The 22253-nt window shown below is 37.4% G+C and overlaps 1 protein-coding gene across 1 annotated transcript in view; it reads right to left on the bottom strand.

Annotated features, from left to right (window-relative positions):
• Positions 1–489: 489 nt before the first annotated feature.
• LOC306881452 (cadherin-6-like) overlaps positions 490–22253 on the bottom strand; it is a 33929-nt gene continuing 12165 nt past the window's right edge. The window contains exons 2-12 of the mRNA XM_079435560.1: positions 18295–18631; positions 15564–15858; positions 14365–14484; positions 12687–12860; positions 11881–12068; positions 11483–11733; positions 9942–10078; positions 9563–9693; positions 6818–6935; positions 6327–6578; positions 490–2705 (exon numbers count right to left, since the gene is read on the bottom strand). Coding sequence (XP_079291686.1) covers positions 2200–2705; positions 6327–6578; positions 6818–6935; positions 9563–9693; positions 9942–10078; positions 11483–11733; positions 11881–12068; positions 12687–12860; positions 14365–14484; positions 15564–15858; positions 18295–18507 — 2385 coding nt within the window. The 5' untranslated portion in view covers positions 18508–18631 and the 3' untranslated portion in view covers positions 490–2199. The remainder of the gene's footprint in view (positions 2706–6326; positions 6579–6817; positions 6936–9562; positions 9694–9941; positions 10079–11482; positions 11734–11880; positions 12069–12686; positions 12861–14364; positions 14485–15563; positions 15859–18294; positions 18632–22253) is intronic.

Here is a 22253-nt window from a genome sequence, read left to right as displayed (position 1 = left end):
CCGATAACGATCATGACATTTGGCCTCTAAGAATCATGTTAAAGTCATGCACATATATTGAGCATCAAAGGAAGTAATTATTATATATTAGTATATAGTACTATTAGATACATCTTATATATATGTAGGAAATATATTTCAGATTAAATAAAAAAAAAATACAGAATAAATATACAGTATATCCTAGATATGTTTATATATTATTATTATTTTTAAATATTGTATACTATTTTTTTTGTATTTTTACACAGACACATACATATGTAAAACATATTTCATATATGTATAAAATATGATTACATTTAAATAAATATTAAATACATTTGTTTTAGGTTCTATGATTGAACTTATCTTTGCTCAGAAAATGGGCAACAGCCCAACAGTCATTTGCAAAATAAATACATAAATACAAATTGCTTCTGATAAGTCAAAAGCTTAACGTAATGCATTTATAAGTGTTTGGGCCTGCAAAGAATTGCTCAGGTTTTTTGTAAAAGAGAACATTTATTTGAATGAAAGTCTGATTCCATTTGCACATCATCAAAAGAACTGCAACCAGCTCACATTTACAGTTTAACACTTTGAAAACACAGAAACAATAATACCGAATGTACATATTTCAAGAATATTTAGTCATCATTGTGGTATATAAATATTTGGTACAAAATTTCACAAGATATAAAGCAAAGTAGTACATGGACACAATCTACTCTCCCAAGCTGGCACTGGTACAAAGCACTGTTCATTAAAACAAGTTTTTACGGCATGAGTTACCTTTTCTTCATTTTTTTCTTTTTACAGCATATCAATGACAAAGAATGGAAATTCTGCTTCTAAAAACACAAATATTTACCTGCTGGATTGCCGTCCTAACTGAAGAGGTGAAGGCAATCTCAGACTCATTTTGTGGTTTGAAGAGAGGGTGCAATCATTGCAGAGTGATTTACTTTAAGATTTGACTCACACCTCAATACAACACTGTTGTGGTTAACATTCAGCCAAGGAATAAATCTGTTGAGCTTTTATTACTTCCCTGGTTATTTGACGCTCGCTATTAAAAGCAGAAGGTTGTCAGAGGAAGGACAGAATTGCAGCTTCAAACTGTGATTAATTAACAGTTTTGCTTTCGATCTCTTGATCCATGAAGCTGTAATTCTATGTATGGATATTAATGCTTCATTCTCTTTCAGCTGGTTTGACTCTATAGCGGTTCTTGTCAAGGTCTCATCTGAATGAATAGACAGAGAGGAAATAAAACACACACATACAGTGATTAAAGGTAATAGTATGGAATGTAAATTTTGCAGCAGGTCATTAAGGGACCGTGTGAAAGTCTTAAAGTCATACTAAGCAGTTCTGAGTTAAACCAAACGTTTGTCAGACTGCTAAAGGAAGCAAAACACATTTAGGTCCAATGACATAGCAGATAATTGTAAGCTTCTGGCTTTTTTTTTTCATGTGGATGATGAAAACCAGTGCCAACCGTGAAACATCTTCTGACCTATTTTCTAGATGGGCTTCATACAATCCGTCTTGATTCGGGTTACAGGACAACACATCTTTTCTTGAGTGCGTAAGTAGATTAGTAAAATTATGCAAATGGTTAATAGTAAGGGTTTGAAAATTCCTCCATGTTATTAGACAACTCCTATGATCTTGAACTGTTTGATTCTGAGCTGCCCGCTGCACATTGAGGTCTGATGGTGAAATCATAGGCTCAAGTTTGGCGATGGTTTCATTACTTTCATAAAGTCCTCGGCCTTGGCCTTTTTTTTAGTCAATGACCTGCTCGAGTGTCACTTCAAGTGTTTCACAGGCTCACAGTCAACTGATAAACTGTTCTTTGCAGCAGGATTTGAAGAGCGCTTCTGCATTAGATGCTCAACTTTTCAAAGGAACGTTTTCAGCGATGGTTACGGATATGAAAAACTGCATACATCTCCAGAACAATCTGGGATTTTGCAGGAAAATGTCACCGCAGATGATCTCTCTGATGAAAAGTCGGCGTACAGATATGTGCTCCTCGCCAGAGCGTGAAGTTCGTCAGCCAATCAGGACAGAGAAACTGGCTGCCTGATTGTAGGACAAAGAGAAGGATAAAAGGGCACTTTGTAAAAGAAATTAGGCTGCCTCATTCTGCCACTCCAGTCTTTATGTAGAGGCAGATCAGCAAATGAGTCTCGTTCCACAGTATGTCCGTTAGGAGTCCCAGTCGCTATCCTCGCCGCCGTACATGTCTGCTAGCTTCCTGAAGCGTGGCCCCCACTCGCTGAGGTAGTTATAATCCTGCTCCCCTTCTGAGGACACGGACCCCAGCGAGCTGAGTGACTCGGCCACCGATCCGTTACCTTCATATGCGTAGGTGGCCAGCGAGTCGTAAGGGGGAGCCGTGGGGTTGCCGTCGTTTTCCTGTACGCGCTGGTTGATAAAGTCCCGCACGTCTGCGTTCTCTCGGGATGGCACCATGGTTCTGCGGAGTGGCGGCAGAGGGTAGAGCGACTCGGAAGGCACGATGTCCCGCCGCAGTTTGCTCTCCTCCATCACTTCAGGATGCCGAAGCGCTCCGATGTCGAAGGCCTGTGTGTCCTCCTCGCCGCCGCCCTCGTCGTTGTAGCTGACCACATTGTCCCTCACGTCCTCCTTGGAGATGATCAGGGGCTCTTTCTTCTTCTGACGTTTCAGGGCAGCAAACAACACCACGATCACTACAGAATGAGAGATGGAAAAATAGAATTATAAGTGATGCACCAGAATGAAAAACCCTTGCAAATGTTATTTATACTCATAAATGTATCAAAGGTTTTGGGTCAGTAACATATTTTTTTATTTTTTTATTCAGCAAAGACACATATAAATTGATCAAAAGTGACAGTACATTTATAATGTCACAAAATATCCAAATAAGTGCAGTTCTGAACTTTCTATTTATCAAGGAATTATGACAAGAAGTATCAAAGTTTCTACAAAAAATATTAAGCAGCACAACTGCTTTCAACATTGATAATAATACGTTTCTTGAGAAGCAAATCAGCATATTGGAATGATTTCTGATGGATCATGTGACACTAAAACCTAGAGTAATGGCTGTTAAAAACTCAGCTTTGCCATCACATGAATAAATTACATAAAAAAAAAAAAAAAAAAAATTTAAATTGTAATAATATTTCTATATATATTTATAACTGTGTATAATTTATATATATGAATAAATCTAAATATATATGAATATATGAACATCAAATTGAGTTGCTATGAGTGAGGTACAGAGAGGAGGAGTGCAAAACTAAAACCACGCCCTCTATATGTACAGTATTCCGTTTCAGCTGGAAATACATCACTACACTGAAATAAAGTTAGCAGCAACTTCTGGTTCATGCGGACTTTATATATATATATATACACACATACACACACAGTCGTGGTCAGAATTATTGGCACCCTTGGTAAATATGATCAAAGAAGGCTGTGAAAATGAATCTGCATTGTTATTGCTTTTGATCTTTTATGTAAAAAAATCACAAAAATCGAACATTTCATTGGAGAATAAGAATTTAAAATGCGAGTAAATATCATTATGAAATAAAAGTTTTTTCTCTAATACACATTGGCCACAATTAATGGCACCCTTTTATTCAATACTTTTTGAAACCTCCATTTGCCAGTTTAACAGCTCTAAATTTTCTCTTAAAATGCCTGATGAGGTTAGAGACCACCTGACAAGAGATCAGAGACCATTCCTTCATCCAGAATCTCTCCAGATCCTTCAGATTCACAGCTCCATAACGGTGCTTCTTCTCTTCAGTTCACCTCACTCATTTTCTATAGGGTTCAGGTCAGAGGACTGGAATGGCCATAGCAGAAGCGTGGTTTTGTGCCCAGTGACTCATTTTTGTGTTGTTTTTGAGGTTTATGTTTGGATTATTGTCCGGTTGGAAGATCCAAACATGGCCCATTATAAGATTTCTAAAAGAGTCAGTCACTTGTTGATTTTGTATCTGTTGGTATTTGATAGAATCCATGATGCCATGCGTCTAAACACGATGTCCAGGACCTCCAGCAGAAATATAGGCCCACAACATACAGCAGTATATTTCATTGTACACATGGGGTACTTTTTTTTATCCTTGTGTGCACCAAACCCATCTTGAGTGTTTGCTGCTAAAAAGCAAATTTTTTAGTTTCATCTGACCATAGAAGCCAGTCCCATTTGAAGTTCCAGTCGTGTCTGATAACTGAATATGCTGGAGATTGTTTTTGGATGAGCTAGGATAATTTTTCTTGAAACCCTCCCAAACAACATGTGGTGATGTAGGGGCTGATTGACAATTTTTTTTTAAGGTTTTCTGACCCTGAATCTCGACCTTTCTCTAAAATTCTCCAGCTGTGGTCCTTGAAGAGTCTTTGGCCACTCAAATTCTCCTCCTCACCGTGCATTAGGACGATATAGACACACGTCCTCTTCCAGGCAGATTCATAACATTCTCTGTTGATTGGAAATCCTTAATTATTGCCCTGATGGTGGAAATGGGAATTTTCACTGCTCTAGCTCTTTTCTTAAAGCCACTTCACTAATTTGTGATGCTCAATTATCTTTTGCTGCCCATCAGAAATATATTCTTTGGTTTTTCTCATTGTGATGGATGATTAAGGGAATTAATCCCTTTGTTTTCCCTCCTATTTATATGAGGAAACGGTTGCCTTAAAATTAAGTAAATAATACAATTCACTTAACTTTTTTTTTTTTTATTATTATTTACTTAATAATTTTAAGGCAACAGTTTTCCTCATTTTTTTTTAAGTTAAGTCAACTTATCACTTTTTACAGTGATGAGGAAAAGGTTGCCTTAAAATTAAGTAAATAATCATTTAAAAAAATAAGTTAAGTGAATTGACAAATTCACTTAACTTTTTATTTTAATTATTATTTACTTAATAATTTTAAGGCAACAGTTTTCCTCAATTGTTTTAAGTTAAGTCAACTTATCACTTTTTACAGTGTATTTCTGTGAAACAGGAAGCCATGGCTGGATAATTTCTTGTTCATAATCCCCCTGGAGTGCTCAAAATTGTAAATATGAATGGGAATATACTTCAGAGATATTTTACTCAAGAATTTCTAGGGGTACCAATAATTGTGTTCAACGTGTATTTGAGAATAAAAAACATTTATTTCATAATGAGATTTTCCCCCATTTTCAGTTGTTTTATTTGAATGAAAGGTCAGATTTTTGTGATTTTTTTTTTAAATAAAAGGTCAAAAGGATTAATAATGCAGGTTTATTTTCAGAGCCTTCTTTGATCATATTTAGCAAGGGTGCCAATAATTCTGACCATGACTATATATATATAGCGTTAGATAAACCACCCACAGAAAGCACTTGGAATATGAAATGTCATTTGCTACTGATCATTATAGCAGATATTCATCAAATGATGAAGAAGAGCATTATAAATGGCCATATATCCAGATGTGCTGTGTAGTGAAGTATGCTTTTGGCATTTTGAAGAAGTGATTCAGACAGCGTGTGCAAATAAACCACACTTTCAGTGGGCCGCAATTCGTTTTTAGTAACCCCCCCTTAGTGCCATTTGGTTGCTTTTATCAGTGAACTTTCACTGTAGTGCAGCAGGAAGAGTTTCATACATGATGCATGCTTTCACCCTTTGGGTGACATCTAATGTAGGTGTCAGGTCATTAAGAGAGCCACTGCACGCAGTTCATAGATGAGATCTAGCTGATGTTAAAGTTTTCAGAACTCAAATAAGCAATCTTTGCTCAAGCAATTCTAATGCAAAAAAAAAAAAAAAAAGAAAACATAATAAATCGATCAATTACAGAAGCTTGTTAGTTGTATGAAGACGCAAGTGTTTTAATTAAAATCAAGTCTAAAACTCAATGTGATATGCCTTTTTTTGTTGAATTAAACCAAGGCTGGATTGAGTTTAATTGAAATCTAGCCCTTGTTACCCAGTTTCCTGATTAAATAACCAACAAGTAAGTTCTATCAGTTCAGCCGTCTGAGCATGTCAGAAATTGTTTTTCTTTACCCCCCCCATAATTGCAAATGATTTTACATGCAGATCAGGCATACACACTTCAGACCACTGGAATTGTAATTAATCAAATGGCAGCGCAGACAAAAGCACTAACTGACAGGAAGACAGGTGGGAAAATTAACTGAAAAGTCTAACTAACAAAGGGCTTGAAAGATGAACAGTCGGATTCACAGCAGACAGACAGATGGAGGAAGCGGCCATCAGACAGATGGACGTAGGAGAAGTGATCTGATTGTTAAAGTCAAAGGAGAGAATTGAAGGCTACTTACAGAGCAGGATGAGGATGCAGAGCAGGATGGCCACCAGCGCCCCCGTGCTGAGCCCTGCAGAGCTGCTCAGAGCCTCGGCATTGCACATCTCCATGTTGCCGTCTCGGTCGCACGTGCACACCCGAATCGTGAGCGTGCCCGTGCTGCTTTGCATGGAAATGTGTCCGTCTGAGATCACCACAGCCACTAGATGAGTGTTCTTGTGCATTCGGCCAAATCTGGTGCCTCGTGTGAAGATCCCGGCTGTGTTATCTGTGGAGAGTTGAGCACTTAGTTTATTAAGAAACAAAAGATCTGGCCTCTCTGCAGGCCACAGCGGGCCCAGACTGACCTAAAGTTATGGCTGCTGCAGAACGCGCCGCCTCAGTTTAAACAGCAAGATGAGGAGAGGCCATGTGTCTTAAAGATTTCTCCTGTTTGATTGGTCTGTGTTGTCACGAAGAGAGATAGTGAGCTAGTTAGAAGGCCAGAAAATGTGAGAGGTCACCCACCTCCATTATCTCGGACTGAGAAGTTTGCTCGCACTGAGCTCTCTGGTGCTAAAGAGAACAAGAAGCGATGTCCACCGACCGGGTCATCTGGATCCACTGCGCTTATCGTCTGGATTTTCTGTGCAAAGAAGCAAATGATGACAACAATAACATATTTAACAAAATCCATAGAACATACATAACAAATGTCCCCATCATAAATGTCTAAACATGATTATTATATTATATTATATTATAAACATCAAAAAACACACTTCTAAGTGTTTCTTTTACTCTTTTATTCATTCATTATTTAATTTATTTATTCAGATTTTTCCGATTTTTATTCTAGAAATGTATGTAAATTACTGCCTATTTCACTAGATAATGCATAGTTTGCATATAAACATTTTTTTTTTCAGAAAACTTACAAAAATGTTTGCAATTCTTAAACTAATCAGTCTATGTATTGTGATATTTACTTATGTATCCTATTCACCTGGGGTGTCTTTCCTTAAAAATAAAAATCATATTAGTTTTAGTTTAATTAATCTAGTTTAAGGTTAATTATTCTAGCTTATTTAACTAAAATACGATGTTGCCATTTTTTTGAAATTTTGTAATGTTTCAGAAGAACAAATGTTTTGGGGTTTTTTCTACAAAAAAAAAAAGAGCTTTCTAGGGATATTGTGTAAATTAGAAATGATATATATATATATATATATATATATATATATATATATATATATATATATATATATATATATATATATATTCAATTTCAATTTCCACCCTGTTAAATTTATTTATTTTATTTTTACTCCTTTTAGCTAACTTTTGCTCTGTATTTCCATCCAATTAGGCCTCCAGTTAATTCTCAAATTGTGTGAAGTTATAATGAATAATGCACAAGCTTGACCAGGATGCACATAGCCCTTTACCATTAATCATTTTTATTAAAGGTACAGAGCTGGAAAGGTACTGAATAATAGGAACGACCCATTCACAATGTCATCTCTCAGACCTTACAAGTGTTTACATGTAAACACTATAAGCATGTTTACAGCGAGGAAAGATGTTGGCTCAGTGATAGAGGCTCATGGTTATCTTTAGTTGTCACCAAGGGCAATTTTAGTTTAAATGCATCTCTCAAGGGTGCACTGGCAACACGCTGTGACAAAAATGCAATCATCCATTGTGTGCTTGGTGTTTTTTCTCTACCAAGCTTACGCACTGGCCAGATTTCTTGTGTTGCTGGCTGGCTTCCCTTTCCTCTGGGCTTTACTGCAGTATGTTAGAATATAACTGCTGAACAGAACCAGAATCCCAGCCTTATCTCACACTGTCGTCGCTTGAATATAGCTAATAAACATCATAATAATTACTAATTGTTTAGATTCATCATGCAAGTAACAGCACTGCCGCACAAGTCTGCTGTTTTGAAACTCTCTTTTACCTATACATACTTAAATAGGAGACACAAATTGTTTCATGATGTATTATTCTTATCTTAAAATGCAAATGAATGTGCCAATGCCTTCACTGACTTATACTTATATTTATAATTTTGACAGATGTAGTTGACAGCATATATGCTTGTTTCTGTAAAAACTGCGTAATTTATATAATAATAAGACTTTTTTTAGAGAATAGATTTAGAGAATAGATATTCAAATATTATTATCCATCCATCCATCTTCCAAATCACGTATTCGCTGTAGGGTTGCAGGTAATTTACTAATATATATTTATTTTATTTTTTACACACTTTTTATATAACCTCACTAAACTGTGTTAAATTTATGCTTAAAATAAGAAAACAAACAGTACTGCAGCACTTAATGTCTTATGAAATTTTGCTTCTCAAGTAAATTGAGAAGGATGTTCTTTCATATTTACTTATAGATTTTGATAGATGTAATGGATAGCATATGCACTTGTTTCTGTAAAAGTTGTGTAATTTACATAATAATAAGACTTTTTTAGACAATAGATATTAAAGTATTATTCTCCATCCATTCATCCATTTTCCAAATAGCTGTAGGGTTGCAGGCAAATTACTATTATTTCTTTATATTATTTATATAATTGTTTAGATACTTTTTAGATAACCTCATTAAACTGTGTTAGATTTATATACTACTTCATACTACTTTAATACTTCAATATTTCAAACATTTTCCATTTATATATATATATATATATATATATATATATATTATATACTTCAAATTAGTTTTTTGCTTTTAATTTATATATTTTTAATTGCATTTACTCTATATAAAGTATGTTCTTAATAAACAGTCTTTGATATTTTTGTACCCAGTAATAACTAAACCATGGCACACACCAGGTTGAACATTTCTGTCAGGAGCTGAGGTGGGCGGGTCAGTGAGGTGGGTGATGACGGACAATGAGGGATACAAGAAGAGTCAGTAAATGCAGGAGAGGTGGACAGTTATTATGAAGTGCCTGTGATATGTGACAGCCCCTGTCATCCACCATGACACATAATCTCATCAAGCCTGACAGAAAAAGGCTCTGCCGTCTAATCCATGAAGGAGAAATACTCATCTCTGATCTTTATCTCGCTCCGGAGGTGTGAGTTCTGTAGAGGTCACACACTGTTTAACAGACGCCCCTGCTTTAAATCGACACATCCATCCGCCGGCCCAACAGGAGAAGTGGACTTATTCCCCCTTATCTTACATCGAAATTGACAATGTGGCAGATAAAATGGGAAACGTATACTAAAATGCTCTTTACCTGACCGTCTTTGGCGTTTTCACATACGAAGGTCTCGTAGAAGGATGCCAGCATGGGGGGGTTATCGTTGACATCCAGTACACGGATGTACACAGGCACTCGGCTGGTCTGCTCGGGGTTGTCTAAGTGTCCTTTAAAAAGATGTGGCAGATGATGGTTGACTACTTGAGATTATAGAAACTCACATTATTGGAGTCGCAGGAGGAAACTGGATTTCTAATTTAAAAAAGTAAACTAATATATTTAGTCAATAAAAGCTGTCATGGTAAATGAAAATGCGTAAATCCTATTGGAGAAATTTAATGCTGGATGACTTGAGCTTATCAGACTAAATTCATTCCAAATGAACTGCGGCTGTGAGCCGTGTGGAATTACTTACTGAACTCGGTTGCGATCACTGAGATGTTGTGCCAAGCGAATTCCTCTCGATCCAGAGGCCTCTGCAGGAATATAGATCCATTCCCAGCATAGACACCAAAAATCCGGTCCACATCTGTGTGCCGGTCAATGGAGTACCTATAATTCAAACCATTTAGCTCAATTGTCAACAGTTTCTGTATGTTTTCAATAGTGTTAAGCTATTCTCAAAATGTGTAGCTCTTCCAGTAATTAGCTACTTTAAATTAGCAATTTAGCATGACAAAATGTCATGTATTATGAGGTAAAACAACATTTCTACACATTTTGAATTGAAATTGGGTCTTTTAAATTAAGACATGACCTGTGATAAACAGGTTTGGCTCATTTGCTCAGAAAAAAATGGAGCGTGAAAATCATTAAAAATTCAGAGAAAAAAAACGGAAATCTGTGTTGTCATAATTGTTGTTTTGTCTTTGTAGGGAATAATAATCAGATCTGCACTGCTGTTCTTGCCCCTTTCACTCTCCTGTTTAGTGCTGGAAAGTCTAATTCATTCAGGAAGAATGTAAAAAAACATTATTTAACCAAAATAAAACATCTATTTTTGACAATACATTTTTCTGGTTATGACCAGCTATGATAATTTAACTATTCTTTGTAAGCGCTTTGTAATCACTATATATATATATTTTTTTTTATCCTTATACTCAGTAAAAGAAAAAAAAAGAAAAAAACATGAAAGTTATTACTTTATACCTTGTGCGTTGACTAGTTTGACCACTTAAAATTCTAATAAGCTTGTAACCTTGCAAAACAGCTTACCCAACACTGGTTTGCACAAACGTTAATGCGACTGATCCTTTAGAGCAGGAGACACTTGAGAAAACTTGATGCACACCACAGCTATAACTGCATGAAATCCCACTGCCCTGAGCCCACACATGCCCAGTTCCCATTTGTTCTTCTTTCACCAGAAGATCACAATATTGCTCTTTCAAATGCAATCAATCAATGGGATTGTTCAATTTCCTAATTAGCCTCCTGATGTTCAGACCGACAATGTTGCTTGTGCTTCTGATGTCCTTGATAATTACCAGCCCTGAAGTCCTGTTCTCTGCTGCAGAGGGCTTCTTAATTGCGCTTCCATTCTGCGTTCTTATTTACTGTGGTCTCCGGAGGGAAACACATCCATTTATTGTCCTCCTGAGCCTTCCGCATCAGCTTTATCATTAGGGTGCTTTGGACAGTGATAATATCGTCATTTATTCTCATAATTGTAGTTTATTACAATTATCTCATAAAGATGCTGCGATTGAAGGACCTCTCGAATTAAATGTGAATTTAATAAGCACGCTCTGAGGAAGCAGTCGCCATAGCTCCAGACATATTAATCAGGGTTTCGCGATTATCAAAAGGTCACTGGAAGAAACGGGCAGATCTTTAAGAGGCTTCTGCCAAGCTTTTGTGTGTTGGGAAATGTGCATTTAAAGAGATTTACCACAATCTTGTAAATATAGATGATGGAAACAATGTGGGATGATATTAATGCAAAGCCCTTACTTGACCAGACTGCGGCGTATGTCAGGATCCACAGCGCTGACCGATCCTATCATGGTGCCCACAGCCGCGTCCTCTTTCACCTCCAAAATATAGCTGATTTTCTCAAATTGAGGGGGCTCATCCACATCCTCAACACTGACCCTGACGGTTGCAATGTCTTTAGCGTCCAAGCTCAGAAAGCGTGAGTCTGGATGTGTGTTTTGGACCTGGATCTGAAGTGCGTATGATTTCTTCATTTCATAGTCCAGAGGCTGCAACGGAAAAACACATTCAAAGGAATAAACAACCCACTCAGGGTCACATTTTCAGCACAAAAACCTGCATTTTATTCACAAACCATTACAAAAAATTAAATATATATTTAAACTTGCATGAGTGAAATGAAAAATCCTCTGTACCTTCTTAAGACTAAGTATGCCTTCTTGGGTGTTCCTGTCAGTGCTGATGTTGAACACATCCAGACCATCTCCGCCAACAACGGTGTAGTCCATCTCCGCATTTCTGCCGACGTCGGCATCCTCAGCCCTGATCCTGCCAACCGATGATCCTACCTTGGTGATCTCTGGAACGCTGAACTGATATATACCTGGGGAACATAATGTTAATGTCAGGTTGTGCTTGAAACCATGAATTCTCAAGAGTCTACTTTTTTCTTGAAAGAAGATCTATAATATAAACGGCAACTATAGTGAACACTAAATTTTTTAATTCAGAAATCTGATCCCTGTATCTAACAATGTAGCCAATTGTCTTGGTGTCCTCTTTACTATAATAAATGGCAAAGGTGACTGATATTGTGCTGCCTGCTATAAATCTGCTTTGTGCTCATTCCCTGCAATTCTCTGATTAACATGACTGAAATTACAAGCATTTTATATTTGCATGCAGGCTAAAAGAATAGGTTATATTAAGAGAAACACAAAAGAGTAAGTGAGCTGAGCCCACTCTGTCCATTTAATCAGGATTAACACATAGACCTCACACAGTTACTAAAGCTTTGCCGCTAACCATTTTCCTTCACACAAAGATAAAAAAGTGTATCCATCTTTGTTTTTTTTAAGCTTCTGTAAAGTATTTCTTGTTATGTGCATGAGTCCTATAAGCAATCTTTGGAATTATGGAACAAATGCCTTGTGCAAATATCAGATTGATGATATTTCTGCATTTACATACATATTTTTCTATTTATTGAATACATGCTTACTTTGCGTGAAACGAGGGGGGTTATCGTTGACATCGGTGAGGCTAATGTTTACTGTGGTGGTGCCTGTTAAGCCCCCCTTCTGGCCGGCCATGTCCTTGGCTTCGATCACCACCTGGTAGTGCTCCCTCTGCTCTCTGTCAATATCAGAAGGTCCCAAAGCCGTCCGGATTATACCTGAGGGAAAGATGGTTTATTTTAATTTGTTAACATCCGATCCAGCCCAGTTCCTTACTCTAGGAGATGGATGACTCTAGATTGCAGTGGCAGCTGAGTCTTGGTTGTGTTTGAACAGTGCAGAACTAATTGTGTACATGCATTGAGACTGACATTTTGCCACAGAGATTATTATTATAGCTGCTGATTGAGATATCGCTGCGGGTTCTGAAGAAACAAGACCTTAGATTATTAAAACCAGTGTGTTTTACAAGCTAAACCAATTTGATCGCAAGCAATTTCAGAGTAAGACAGTGTTAGACTTGCTTGACAGATTTGGACCAGCAATTCTTTGCAAAAGAAGTGAAGTTAAAGGGATAGTTCACCCAAAAATGAAAATTCTGCCATTAATTACTCACCAGAGAGATCTCAGATTTCATCAAAAATATCTTATTTTGTGTTCCAAAGACGAACAAAGGTCTTACATGTTTGGAATGACATGAGGGTGAGTAATTAATGACAGAATTTTCATTTTTTGGGTCAACTATCCCTTTAATTTTTATCCACAGCAAGAAATATAGTATCATACAAGGCATGATGTAAAGGTATGTAAACATTTGAAATAAATTATCAAATAACTAATAAAAAATCATCATAACCCATGTAATCATAACCCTTAATTATGCATAATTGTAACATTTTATTTATATTATTAATTGTACATGTATATGATACACACACAATAATAATAATTATTATAAAATATTATGAATTCCTTTTGTTATTGTGAATGCTTTTGATCACTGCACATTATTTTAACTCTTGTCAGAATCTTAATGTAAAAACTCTAAGAAAACTACTCATCTATTGGATAATGTTAACCGATAGTCAAATATCTTTTATGGGATTTTTTAGTAATCTCAATTTCTGGTTTGTAACACCCTCAGTCCCATCCTAAATTTTTGTCATTGAATTTTCTGTTACGTCACATTACAGAAGTAAAATGGATTTCAAGTAGTGATTCACGTTGTCTTTGAACATGAATACGCCTGATGTCTCGGTTAGACTTAAAAAAGGAGAAAGGCAAATCCAGTAATTCATGTAGAGAAGAACCCAGGCCCTGCTGCTTCTTTGAATGGCACAAATGTTCCCAGATTAACCCCCACCTCTAATGAATATCCCTTTTTCAGTTTTAGGATTTTGTGTGCTCATGGACATCATCGTTCGTGTCCCATCTGGGCTAAAGCATATCAGTGTTAAGCTGGACACTAATCTGCCATGGGAGCTTTTGTGTTTCTATTTCTCTTTTGTTTAAACAAAGACCTCTGCGGGAAATGTTCCAGGGCTCACATTAGCAATGATTAAACTCGCTGGGCGAATTTGCTCGGCTAAAATGCTTGAACGACAGAGCTGCAGTACAACCCTTGCCCCATATCAAATTATATAGATACACATACACTCTCTCTGTGTCTCTCGGTTTTTCTCACCATCTCTGTCTATGATATAACAGTTTAACAGGACTGACCTGTATTTGGCTCTACTGAGAAGTATGGATGACCCTGGCTGATGCTGTAGGTCAGCTTTGCACTGTAGCCAAACATTTCATCATCTGCATCCTGGGCGGTAACTTGAGTGACATAGGTGCCTGAAAAACAAGAAATCAGTTCAGAGAAGAGTTCAAAAACCTGAAAAACCTGTCATTATGCTGTCACTCACATGACATTTGTTATGACTTTTCGTTCTTCAGTGGAAAACAAAAGGAGGAAATATGAATGTGCTTGTTACTGATTCATTCACGAATCTGACTGATTTGGTTTTCAAGCTCAATTCAATGATTCTGTAATCCACCCTAATAAAAAAGTATTATATTTATTTCATACTAAGTATAGTTCAAATCTATTAACATATTTACTGACATATCGTTTGAAACTTACTGATATAACAATTTTAATTAAACTTTATTTGGAGTACTACTTGTACACAATGCACATTCCTTAATATTAGGCTTACAATGTGTTTTGATTGCACTGTTGATGAGGATGGTATGATTTTTGAAAAATATCGGTCTAATATCAGTCAGATACTTAAAGCATACCTGAAGTATACGTGCAAAAGTACCACTTTAGCACAATCAAATATACCTCAATATATCTTCTGCTGGACCTCAGCAATACTTCTGCACAATAAAAGTGCATTAAGTACAACATTATTTGTTCCAATTTAGCAGATTTTAAGTATACCAGTTTACCAAAATTACAGTTGCAGGGTATATTTATTAAGCACATAAATATGCAAATGTATTTGTAGCATACTTAGTATGAAATAAATGTATTTTAAATACATTTTAGTATATTTATTTTTCACAAGGGCAGTTGCAGCAGTTAACAGTTTTCCAGGGTAAAATGATCAGTGGAATAATGACTAAAATGACTAAATTTGCATCCTTTTTACAGCTTCCAGCAGCTAATTGAACTGTATGGATAAAATTAACTTTTTTGTGCCAATTTTTCTGTGTGGAATGACATGAGGGAGAGTAAATAATAACACAATTATTATTTTGGACACAATTATTCCTTAAAAAGATTATATACATACTAAAATATGATGATACAATTTTGTTTTGTACTACTATATAAAGCAATATATTGTTTTGCATTACTTCTACAATATTTATATAATTCATGTGTGTCCACAAAACTTTCAAAGCTTGTTTTTGAATCTTACCTATGTGTGACCTCTCAGGTACGGACGCTGTATAAACCTCCTTGTCAAACTTGGGCTCATTGTCATTGATGTCGTGTAGTTTCACAGTAAACTCTGTCTCTGGCTCCAGTGGGAGGCCGGTCTTCTTGCTGACAGCCTGGGCTCGGAGTGTGTAGAAAGGTTTCTCTTCTCTGTCCAGGCTCTTGGTAGCATGCAGATCTCCTGAGTTGGCATCTATCACAAAGATCGACCCCGCACCTTCACCTTTGAGAACGTACATCACCGTTCCATCTCCTCTATCCATATCTGAGTGAAGCTGTTGAGAGGAAGCAATTCAAGCATTTCATCAGCACCTTCGCTCATTCTGCTGTTGATAGGGCTCATGAATATGTATCGCATTCAATATTCTGAATGTATTCAATATCCAGTGATTTTGAAGGAATAAAACAATGAAGAAATACTACAGGGGAATGTAGCAAGAGACAGGTACTCCATGGTAAATATGTGAAAATGAGTCCTCGCGGAATTGAATTCTGATGGCATATCAGATGAAAGTACAACACGCTGAATGTGCAATCAAGGTGAATGCACGTCTATTGCTAACAGTGATGCTGCCGCATGGTATCACTTAGTGCAACCACGTTTGCCTGATATTCATAAGGTAAATCAACTTTTCTGCTTCTCGTCTTTCATAGATGTGTCCAACTGTTTTGAATTTGTGATATTGACTATTGTTAGAAGAAATTACGGAATTGATTGATAGGAACATCACACTTCAGAGCTGAAGGTGTGATGTGATTAGCTTTGACAATGACATCTGATAGAGGAGTGAGTGAATGATTTGTCATTTCTTTCCACTTGAATGAGCCGCTTTGTTATAGTAAAATGGGGTAGTCAAATACAAAAGACCAATGAAACACAATGGCTCTTTTGCTCTTCGTGATTTTCCCTCTGAACATTTTAGAAATAGCTGCTTCTACTCCACATTGACTGCTACATGATCCAGACACATAATGTCCATAGCAACAATGAGATCTTTGTGAATTCTGCGCTTACAACATCCCACATGAATAATCCAGTGGTCGGTGATCCTTTGCAAAGCTTTCGAGTCTCTAAATCAGGGGTTCTCAGACTTTTCAGGCCAAATCACACCTTTGATCAAATCAGAACATCCAAGTACCACCTAATACATTCTCCTATCTAGAGTGCAAGCTTAAAGACTGTGTATTAAAGACAGTGCCATATTTTGATTAATATTAATATTCCTGTAAAAACTATTATGCAGAACAGCATTTACAAGAAAAACTTTAAGGATTCATTTCAAACTCATTATTACTTAATATTGTATAATATACAAATAGTGTTTGATATCAATAACATTTCTTCATGTTTTTGATCCTATAGGGATCAATCATTCTAATATGCTAATTTGGTGCTCAAACACCATTTCTTTTTATTAACAATATTTTTGTGGAAAATGTGATTTTTTAGGACTCTTTAATGAATATGCAAAATACAGAAGAACAGAATTCTTGGAAATAGAAATTTTGTAACATTATATCTTTAATAATAAGTCACTTTTTCCATTTAATGTGTCTCTGATGAATAAAAGTATTAATTTCTTTCAAAATAAAAATGCTACTTACCACAAACATTTTGAACTTTAGTTTATATTTAGGGATGCATAACATATCTAATATATTGGGTATTGTTACTTTTATTTTTTATTTTTATATTTTTATTATCTTTATATTGGTATGTTGATATTGGATATTTAATTGCGAAATGCTCATTTCTCCTGCCATCATCTAATCTGTAATAAAATGAATAATTTAATAACACAGTTAAACGTATTATTATTAATATCAAATTTTCATATTGTACAATTATTTTAGCCTTAAAATGAAAATTACGATCGACTTGGTAAAAGTTTTAATACTGGTGCAATTTTTAATATACATATTTGACATTGTGTTAGTTTTTTTTCTTCACTAATATGATGCTTCTTGAGCCCCCTTTGTTCTGTTTACACAGTCAATGAATATGTTTTACAGGCAGGAATTGTAGGTGGGGGGAGTGAATGTACAGCGCTCTCTCCACCCTCAATACCACGACTGAGGTGCCCTTGAGCAAGGCACCGAACCCCCAACTGCTCCCCGGGCGCTGCAGCATGGCTGCCCACTGCTCCGGGTGTGTGTTCACGGTGTGTGTATGTGTGTGTGTGTGTGTGCATTTGTTCACTACTCACTGCTGTGTGTGTGCACTTGGATGGGTTAAACGCAGAGCACCAATTTCGAGTATGGGTCACCATACTTGACAATACGTCACGACTTTACTTTTTTACTTTAATATTTGAATGAATTAACATGTTAAACTGATGACTTTATATTTTTAGTTCTGAGTTGTGTCGCCTACCAACTGAGGGCCACAGTTTGAGATATTCTTCTATAAGCAACAGTATCAAGCTGTTATATTTTATTCTAATCTTTGATCCTCAGCAGCTCTGAGCTTCAGATGAAATGTGAGGTACCAGGGAGGTCAGATTTCACCCTGCTCCTTATCTCAAATCCAGCAGGCTCTATGCTGGAGATCCCTATATATGGCATAGCCATAGTTTTGATCATCTCTGTTTATTAACCTCAGAAGACAGGAGTGATGAAACCAAATCTATCTCTGCAATTGACTCCATCAACATTTCTCCAGCATTGCTCTCACCACCTTTATACCCTGGAAAAGAAACACGATCTCATACCTTGCCAATGTACTGGTGCTCCGTTCCTATGTACTCCTCTTGAAGAAAAAACTGTCTCCACATCCATCCTCTCTTTGAACGTCTGAGCAAATCTTTGTCTTGCCGTCCTTCAATTTCTTTGGTTTTCCTTCGAACTGGCCCTCTTGAAAGGGCAACTGCATTCACACTCTGGTGTGCACATGCCCACAGAAGAAGTACAATCCAAGTCCTCATCTTTTCCGTTCTTAGGGTGTCTTACAGGGGGATAATGATCCTATCTGCCAAAGTTACAGAGCTCTGCAGTGCAGGCGGCAGCCACCCTCATAGTCCTTCTGGCTGCCAGCGAGCCACACAGAACCTGTAATAAGAGAGAGAAAAGAATTGAAAAACAATCAGTTATTGGGCAAAGTCTCACAGTGTTATCCCAAGGCTGCTGGCAATGCTTCCCTTCCTAATTAAAGGCAACTTGAGCTCCTGTATCATACGACAGCCATCCCCTTATTAAAGATATCTTTGAAACATTCTCCATAAGACACCAATTCCACTGCAAGTTTTGTGGCCGAGGCTCTGATATCTATATAATTGGCATCCCACATTCATGAAATATAAAACCAGAGGCCATTCAAAGTGCTGCAGCCATCACTACAGAAAGGCTTTTTTTCCCACCTAGCCATTAACCTCCGACTCTTAAAATACTGCAAAGTGGGCCAATGGGCAAGCTCTCGCAAATCTGTAATCAATGAATCAATACGCATGCTCTCTAAATGCCCCGCTTTAAAGATCTAAACACTCACAGTGCTATTGAATTCAGCCGGGCCTCAAAAAACCCCAACAACCAAAGTGTGTTGGGTTTTATCAGCATGCGCGGTCACAATAGCCTGCTGTCTCTAAACTGACCTGCTGGAATGACAGTCTGGGAGACAAAAGCATCCTGCCACCACATAATAATCAGCAATCAGCATGTTTCCTGTTTCCACATCAATCTGCGGCTTTGTCTGCGACTGGACGCCTGCACTCGCTCCCTCTCACACTTTATCAAGCAGATTGCAAATGTGATTGCGCAAAGTGGCGAAGGGGAGACGCGGGTCTCTCAATGAATCGCGTTTAAGTACCTCTGGTTTTTTGATTTACAATATTGCTTGCGACATTCGCGCACCTCTCTCCATTGGTGTAAAAATGCATCAGGTCAACATCGCCCTTCATCCGGGAAGAGCGCCAGTTGAGGGCCAGCAATTCAGATGGAAATGCACAATTGCAATGCCGAATTGACTTTCGTTGTTCCGTGCTTGACTTAAATGGTGCCGCTATTCCCCTAATAGCGCTTTCCATTAGCTCCATTATGTTCTGCTTTATGAATTGGCCTAATTGAATTAGGTAACAATAGATAGCACAGGATACTGATCTGCTGTCAAAGTCAATGAGCTAGAAATTATCATGGGAGCTCTACGTATGTATAAATATAAGTGTGCGCATGATTCTATCTGTGTATTTCAGTACAAAAAGGAAAGTGAAATGGGAAAAGCGGGCCCTGTTATGTCCAACAATTGTAGTTATGGATGCTGCTCTTTAATGAATTTCAGCCACCCAAAACTCCTGGGCAAAGAGAGCGGGCTCCTTGAGCACATTAGTCAAACTCAGGCAGCCATTTTGCTCAGCTCTGTGACCTGGCAAATCCCTTGACACAGTCCTGCCGGGGGAACTCAGCTGGATCTAAAGCGGTTTTGTTACATGGAGTGTCAGTGTGAACAGACACAGTTTCCAGCACAAAATATCTGCTCGTTCATTTACAAGTCCATCCTGCTGAGAGGGAGATGGATAGTGAAGGATGAAAATTCCCCTGCTGTCCTTAAATATAAGCACAAAGCTAGGAAAACTCAATGGGACAGGATGGTTTCACACAGCACTTCATTTTACGGGCTCACTGTTGTATCATTTTGATACATGCTGATCCACAACTACGGACTCTTATACTGTGAAAGTCACGATTGAGTACCTTAAAAGGATAATTCAGAGGAAAATGAAAAAAAATCTTTCATCGTTTACAGTACACATACTTATGTTGTTCCAAAAAAGCAAACAAAAAATAACTAAAAATGTAAACTGAATAATATTTAGTGTTAGCTTCTGTTTGTAGCTTTTCTTAAACCTTCAAACCCACCATTACCATAATGTAAAGGTGCCACTAGAGGGTGATAATCCAAATGGCTATTAACCTCATTCAGCACGATTGTCTACTTCTGTAAAATGCAAATGAAGATAATTTGGGGGTAAACAAACAAATGTTGGACCCCAACGATCCTTAAAATATTTCCATTTGTGATTTGTGACAGAATAAATAGTCAGTTTAATTAATATTTGCTTCACTTGATGAGTGTATGGAAATAATGGAAAAATATAATTTTCACACTGGAACATTGAAAAAAAAAATCCCCCTAAAATTTATATAAAAATAGAACTTTACTTAATTTGCGTCATCCATTTTAAAGCATGCTTTGCATGGCACATCAGTTTGAAAGTAAATGCCAAAAATAAGACTTATTTTTATGAGTGTCCTAAAATGAAAAAGGAGGAAGTATATGATGTTCTGAGATTTAGAAAATTATATGTTACTAACCCCTGGTTATTTTATTATTATTATAATAATATGAACATGACCAAACTCAAAATGACATTTTTGTTCATTACAAAATAAACAGATTTTGGCAAACTAAAGCTGCAGTGTGTAATACTAGGCGTCACTAAATCGGAACTGCAAAAATAATGAAAGTTTTGCCAAACATTCTCCCTGTCAGCAATTGGTCAAAAGTCCCACCCAAACTCACCCCATTGGCTGAGCCACTGTTGCTGTGTCAGGCTGGTGTGGAAACTCAAACAACCAATGTTTTGAAAGCACCACACACCACAGAGTTTCTGAGAACCCAACGCACAAACTGTAGAATAAATTACACACATCACCTTTAAACTGACTGTGTTACACTAGCATGTTTACATTTTTCATGTTTCAATTAATGCAACGATAAAGTAATTAACTCACCGGGTGCCTGCCATAAACAGGGCCACAGTTGTCTGCTATCCAAAACACAGACAAAACAAATTAACCTCAACACCACCTCACTTACATCTGCCTGAACGTTATCTGCTGTTATTTTCAGATCAGGCAATTTACCATGCAGTCTGACCTTGAGACATCAGATGTCCTTTTTTTTTTGGTTTTGTTTTAATTTTTCTTTCAAAGACACTGTCCCCTCAGAAGCCCTTTGGGAACGCAAGCGAGGTGGGGGCTGACAGGTGAGGGAGGAAGAGGAAGACCGGCGACACCTGTGAAGGACGCGGAGAGTCGGTCAGGCGGCGGGAAGCGGGAAAGAGAGAAAGCGAGTGAGGCGGGGCCTGGAGCGCGGCCCTCGCTGAAACTCTGCCACACTGCAGACAGCCACAGCAGCCCTGATAAGTCCCACAGGGGCAATTAGGAGTGAGAGAAGGAGAATGTCAGCCACGGGCAGTGAGGAGGGAGGCGACAGGTAACAAGTCTTGCTGCAAGAACACAGACCAACAGAGCAGAGAGAAACAGAGCTGGCTAATGCCACACACTGTCTCCGGGCTCTCTATTAAAATGAATAAGGCACCGCACCACCACACATTAACTAGAAAGACTAGATGCCACGGATCTTAAATAGGTCATTCTTGTTTGCATAGCCAAGGTACATGATATAGCGTCTCATGATTGTGATAGCATAAATGTTTGATTTTTCTGAGCTGCGCGAATCTCTTATTTTTATTTTTTGCCTCCGCTAAGAAATTGTCATGTAGCTTCTGGCTACATCACATCTTAGTGAAAACACTAAGAGAAAACTCTCCAGCTGGTACTAGGTAAATGGTAGGAGACATGTGCCATGTTTGATTGCGGTTCTCTTCCTACTGCTGAGCAACAGTGCATGAGAGGCAAAGTCGAGATCAGGTGAACACAAATTCAGTCAGGGTGG

This window comes from Barbus barbus (assembly GCF_936440315.1).
Source record: "Barbus barbus genome assembly, chromosome: 15".
Classification (NCBI taxonomy): Eukaryota; Metazoa; Chordata; class Actinopteri; order Cypriniformes; family Cyprinidae; genus Barbus; species Barbus barbus.
The sequence above is the reverse complement of the archived record's forward strand: the minus strand, read 5'-3'. Positions and strand labels throughout refer to the sequence as shown.